General features: G+C 34.4%; 1 protein-coding gene across 1 annotated transcript; it reads right to left on the reverse strand.

Annotated features, from left to right (window-relative positions):
• Nucleotides 1-422: 422 nt before the first annotated feature.
• On the reverse strand, nucleotides 423-5,050 carry LOC132313380 (uncharacterized). Its single transcript, XM_059812125.1, has 5 exons — nucleotides 4,679-5,050; nucleotides 3,220-3,432; nucleotides 2,512-2,660; nucleotides 2,352-2,420; nucleotides 423-2,251 (listed from the first exon to the last, which is right to left on the reverse strand). The coding sequence occupies exons 1-5, from the start codon at nucleotides 4,865-4,867 to the stop codon at nucleotides 643-645; spliced, it is 2,229 nt and encodes a 742-aa protein (XP_059668108.1). The 5' UTR covers nucleotides 4,868-5,050; the 3' UTR covers nucleotides 423-642.
• Nucleotides 5,051-6,218: the final 1,168 nt, after the last annotated feature.

The raw sequence follows: 6,218 nt of genomic DNA on the forward strand, positions 1-6,218 counted from the left end.
TAAGATAAGTTGTAATAAAGATCATGGTAGCACACTTTGACTTATTGAATTCTAACTTGACACATTTTGTGTCAACTGAAAGAACTAGACCCTTGAGCTGTCTATTTATATGCTTCGATTCCCTTTGTTGTCCGCTGAAAATGTGTTAGGGCTAGCACCCAATACTGATCTTCTTAACTTAAAGGTACTCTTATTGATACAGCTGTATTAACTTAAAGCTAACTATTCATAATGGCAATCATTGAATATAAAGTAATGTGGTTATATGTTATTCAAATTAGCAAATTGCCATTTCAACTACTAAGTTCCCATCAACAATAAAGAAATTTTTGTGGATATATTTCCTGTTATTATCAGGCTAGGAAAAAAAAATCAGGCATCACCATAGTGTTCCCAAGAGTTTTACTGGAACGTCAAAAATATAAGAATTCAAAATGAAGTTCTTCATTAAAGTAAATGAATATATGTTTAACTCACATATGTACAAAAAAAATGCAACAATAAATGCAGCAATAACACAAGTAACACCAAATAAAAATGCAAGTGAATCAGAACTCAGCACAAACTAAATCAGGTTAAACCAATGAAGTTGGTATGGAAGCATTTTCTTTTTCTTTTTTCCTGTCTAATAGAAACTCGAGTTCAAGGTCGTGGACTTTCAGGAGTTATCTCCCTGAAAACCTGCAATCTGTTTCTCCTCATCAATCTTATACCACTCCCCAGAGTGCACTCCCTTTCATTAGACAGCAAAGAGTCATGCCCTTGAAAATTCAAGGTCTTTTTCGTCAATGGAGATGAACAGAAGCTATCTGCTCTGTCTGGCTTCTTGTTCTGATCAAAACATAGAGACCGTCGCGCTGTTTGATTCCTTGATGAAGCATCATTCTGAGGTTGGCTATAATATCCATCTTTCAAATTGAATGATTCTATCTTTTGGCTTAGATTCTCAATCTGATCCAGTGGATAATATGATTGACTAATTATGTTGGAATTAGAATTTTCGTCATTAAATTCTTCTCCACAATTCCAATCATCAGAGCACTTGCTTGGAGTATGGAAAGCCCATGTATTTTCTGGAAAATCAGAATTTCCAACTAATAACTCTTGTTCATCTTCTTCAACCATATCTGCCCAACTCTTCTTACTTTTACACTCGGAGAATTCCTGGGGGTTTGCCAGATTTCGCTCAGTAGGCTGGCTTAGGCTCTGGGGTTCCTGGGTTGAATTCATATATTCTGCAAAGGATTCAACTGTTTCTTTCAATCCCACATTGCCCGCAACAGTAATTTTGGAACTCCGATCCCAATCTCCATCAGAGGAAGCTTCCATTGCTCTCATATATTTAACATCAACTGCTGATTCCATAGGCGAATTACTCTCTTTCGTTGCCAATTTCTTCTGCCCACCAGTTTCCCATGAATTCATCTTCGAGTTTCCAATAACAGTAGGCCATAGAACAGATTCATTGTTCACTTCAGCACGAGTTCCCCATGCCCGCTTTCTCCAATCTTGACTAGTACTTCTTTTATTCTGCAATACTGCTTTCGTCCGTCCATTTGTAGAACCTGGTAATTGTCTATCAAGATTTTGGTTGGCCAGTAATTCCACATTTTCAGTGGTTGTAGATTGCTCAAATGATAATTTACGATTGCAGCCACCAACCGGATCATCCCCCACCAATGCACTCCTCTGATCTCCATTACTGAATGACCATGAACATCTGGGTTGTGTAAATGGGACTTTAGGAATTCCCCTGGCAGGAAGTGGAGAAGTAAACACATTCTTTCCAGTAGAACCTACTTCTCTTCCATTCATATTAATCCTGTTGTCCTTACTTCTGCTACCAAAATCAGCCATCCTTCTTTCATATTGGTTTCTAACGTGACATCCTTTCAATTTATCGGCAAATGAAGTCTTTGGAGAAGACTGTGAACCATTTCTTGATCCATATGGTGCAATTTTTGAAATTCCATTGTCAGAACAAATAAGGGATGTGGGAAGACTTCGAATTTCCTTATGGCTCTCTCCTTCCCCAGCAACAGGCTTCACACTGGAGTGTGATTCTAATTCAGTGAATATCTGAAAAGCACGCTCATATGATTTAGCATACGACTCATCCATTTGTCCATCTTCGGATGAAGCTCTTATGGTTTGAAGCAAAAATTTAGCTTCTGTCATCCTGTTCATGTGCATCAAGCAGATTGCCAGATTGCACTGCTTGTTCTTATCCGCCTCAAGAGAAAGTGCTTTTCTGCATCAAAATATTTTCTATGAGAAAGTGCCCTTCTTTTGACAAACTTAATGCTACATATGTATGTAAACTTCTTAGTAGATATTTATAAACAACATACCTATAAAGCTCTTCAGCAGATTTATAATCATTTTGCTGTAAGTAGGCCCAAGCCAAGTTTCCCAATAACCTGCATTTTGAGAAGGCTGTAAAATCAGAAAACTTCAAAAAAATTAAGAAATAGACATTCAGAAAAGATGATAAACCAATACAGTGTCCACCTTGAGTACTCCTGTTCAATTGTGACATGTATCTTCTTCCCTTGAGACCTAGCTGCCTTTGTCCTCTTCCCACCAAATGCTATACCTTCTTCAATGTGCTTCAGTTTAAGTTGAAGCATTTCAATCTGTTCTTCGATACGACCAGATCTCTACAAAAACATGCACATGGACACTCACAAAGATGTAACTTCAATAACAGGAGATTATCCATATGATTGGAAATTTCGAAAATCTATGGTCCATAGTCTTTATCAGAGAAAAGGAAATGGGAAATTCAGAAAAGGTAAAAAAATAAACAATAAATCCTCAATTATAATCATTCTCTGATTTCCTCCATATACTGTGACAAGGTTTTATGTCATAGCTCTACCCCTCTACGACCTTTTAAATATTTTAGCTAACAAAGGTTTTATGCGATAGCTCTATCTCTCTCAATTTGAGCAAGGAGAAAAATGAATAATTCACTCACATATCCGCATAAATACCCAAAATAAAATTACTTATATCCAGACTAGTTGCTAATCTATACTGAACATACAACAATCCAGTAATTTGCATACAATGGACAACAAAATACATTAATATATCCGCATAAATGCCCAAAATAAAATTACTTATATCTAGACTTATTGATAATGCCATGCTAAACATATAAAAATCTAGAAAACAAAATACATATGTGGATTTTCAATATTACTGGTCCTTTACCTTGAAAAGTTCAACAAGAACGTTGTCAAGAGATTCCTGAGTTTCATGGGGGCATAGATGACGGAAAGATTTAATTGCCTCAATTGCCTCATCGGATCGATCCAGTTGTTTCATTACCACTGCCATATCCTTCAAGGCACTATCAACTCGATCACCAGAATTAATAGCAGCCCAGAACAGAGAAATGGCCCTACTTGGATCCTTTTCAATCAACTGTAATTTGAAAACTTAAGTCAAATTGTGCATATATAAACATGAAGAAATAATCACTCATGTTTTGGCTGAAGAATAGCTAATCTTCCATAACCAAATTAGAAATAATTTAATCAGTTAACTCAGGTTCTATAAACTATTCTCAAAAATTTAACATTATAACACAGAAATAAAAACAAAAGTAAAGAAAGATTAATTCACTCAATTTTGACCAAAAACATCTAAATGGGTAATTTTCCTGCACAAAAAAGAACCAACAATAATTCAATGTGATTTAATTTATCTGGCTAACAGAATGTGTTCATCAACTGCGGTGGAAGGAAAAGGAAAATGTTGGCCATAGTTATAACTTATAACTACTACTCTGTGGACTATTTGGAGAGAACGGAATTGCAGGTTGCATTAGGGGAGTACATAGAAATGCTATTGATGTTGCTAGATCTATTGCTTTTTAGGTCATGGATGTGGGTGCCATTGCTACTTTTAATGATCTGTGTAATTAGTTCTAGACTTCTTGTCTTTCTATTCTTTATTAGCTTCCTTTTATATTGGAAATGGTCCTTTTCATTCTCTGTACTGAAAGCTTATCTTTTTCAATGAAATCAACCCCTTTATGGGGAAAAAAGAAAAGAAAAAGGAAAATGATGCATTCACTCATTTTTCACATCAATTCTAATTAGGTGATCTGTTGATTAGAAAAGCATAATTTTTTTTTTTTTTTTTTTTTTACCAGAAAACTATCTTAAAATTCAGAGAGTTTTTCAACTGCAATAGAAGTGTTGAATATCAACAACTCATAAACAAGTAAAAGAATGCAATAACCAGTGAATTTAATCGATCATTACCAATAGAGTATGGGTAATCTACATGACTAAAAAAATCAGAAAACTTCAATAAAAATCCAGGGGGTGTTACAAATCTTGCCAATTCAACAAGAAAACATTTTTTCCAGGAAAATAGTTTCATACAAGAATAGCAAGAAAAGACCAAAAGGGTCAGTTTGAAACATCGCAAGCATATAGTAAACACCCACATAATAAATACGCATGAAAAATCAGACATAAAGAACATTCAAGCATCTATAGAACTACAAGGAAATAACAGCGAACAAGTGAACAAAGAAAATTGAAATTCTTGGAAAATACAAAGACCACATTCTTACTCACATGAGATTTCCCAAACCCCACCAAAAACCAACAACAAATCATTAATTCAATTCGCATTACAGACTCGAAAATTCTATTACCTGAACATGTTTGGCCCTGACGTACGGAGAATCGCCGGCGGGCACCTTATGAATGACATGAAAAAGATCACCTTTGGCCTGAGGCTTCTTCTCCGATGCCGGCATCATAGGCGACGTCCTCTTCGACTTCCACGACGGAGGAGGGGTGGAGAAACCCCTCGCCGGAAAATTCTTGTCGGCTGTCCGCATTTTGACCTTTTCCGATTACAATTTGATGATGACTCCTTTCGATATAGACCTTCAAACCCGTTTCTTGGGTGATCAAGAATATGCATCAAGTGTCGAAAATTCACTTTCTCAAGCCGGAGAATTCGATGGACTTGAGTTAGAGAGAGACAGAGAGTGAGTTATGGGCTGTGTAGTGAAGGAAAGCGAAAAGCGAGTCGGGAGAGAAAGGGAAAAAATAGCCGTTATGTAAGTGTCCGTTGGGAATGGAGACGTCTTATACTTCGCGCACGTGCGGAGTCGCACGTCCCTTTTACAACCGAGATCGCCTGTGGCTGTGCCTATACTAATTTTCCCTACTAATTTATTGGTATTTTCAGGATATATATATATATATATATATATATATATATATATATATTTTTCAACACATTGTGTGTGTCTTTTTTTTTTTTTTTTTTTTTTTTTTTTCTTAACACTAAATTACACCGATCATTCTTTGGCATTTGTATTTTGTAAGAGAGATAATATTCACATTTTATTCCTTTTTAATTAATAAATTATCAAGTGTAACAGGACAAGTATAAATTTTAAATAACTGAACATTTTTTTAAAGACAATTGTGTTATTTTATTTTATATAAAAGAAAAAAAAAGGTATATGGAGAACAAAAAAGCAGAAGAAAAGTACAGTGTGAATAGAATCAGCATCATGTCATGCGGACATTTACGTTTACGTTCAATACTTATAAATTGAAATCGATAATGTAAAACCTACGCTAACAATAAGATGTTTTATTTTTTATATTTAATAATTATATTGTAGTATTACAACTCAATGAAGTATATTATATAAATGTTAGCATTCTCGATATTAAGTTACACGAGTGTTACATTATTTGTTGCATATGTATTACATTGTCAATTTAATAATTGTTGATGTAATCTGCATTGGAACCCAGAGTAAAAAAAAAAAATCCAAGTCCAATATGTATCTTTCCATTGTTTAAATTATACTTTTTATTTTCTTAATTTTAAAATTCACTTATATTGTTTGTCAATGGTGCATTTGTACAACATTAGTTGATAAATTTTTTTGTTTTTTATTCATATATTCACATAAGAGGAATGTGTTATTGAACATTATGAATTTTACAAATGTAAGAAAAAAACAAAAAGAGTTATTACTTTTTTTAATCAGAGGTGGTTTTTGAAGAGAGAATGAGGAAGCCATCCTAACAATAATTAATTATTGTGATTTGTTATGATATGACTTAATACAATTATGATCCAATTAATTAAACTGGCCAAATGAGTTAAATGGGCTGAATCTCAAACTTGAAATCGACATGATTAACTAGACAGGTTAAATGGAA

This window comes from Cornus florida, unplaced genomic scaffold (genome assembly GCF_030987335.1).
Source record: "Cornus florida cultivar Cherokee Brave unplaced genomic scaffold, ASM3098733v1 CherokeeBrave_3.0.0_Hap2_Chr01, whole genome shotgun sequence".
Taxonomy (NCBI): Eukaryota; Viridiplantae; Streptophyta; class Magnoliopsida; order Cornales; family Cornaceae; genus Cornus; species Cornus florida.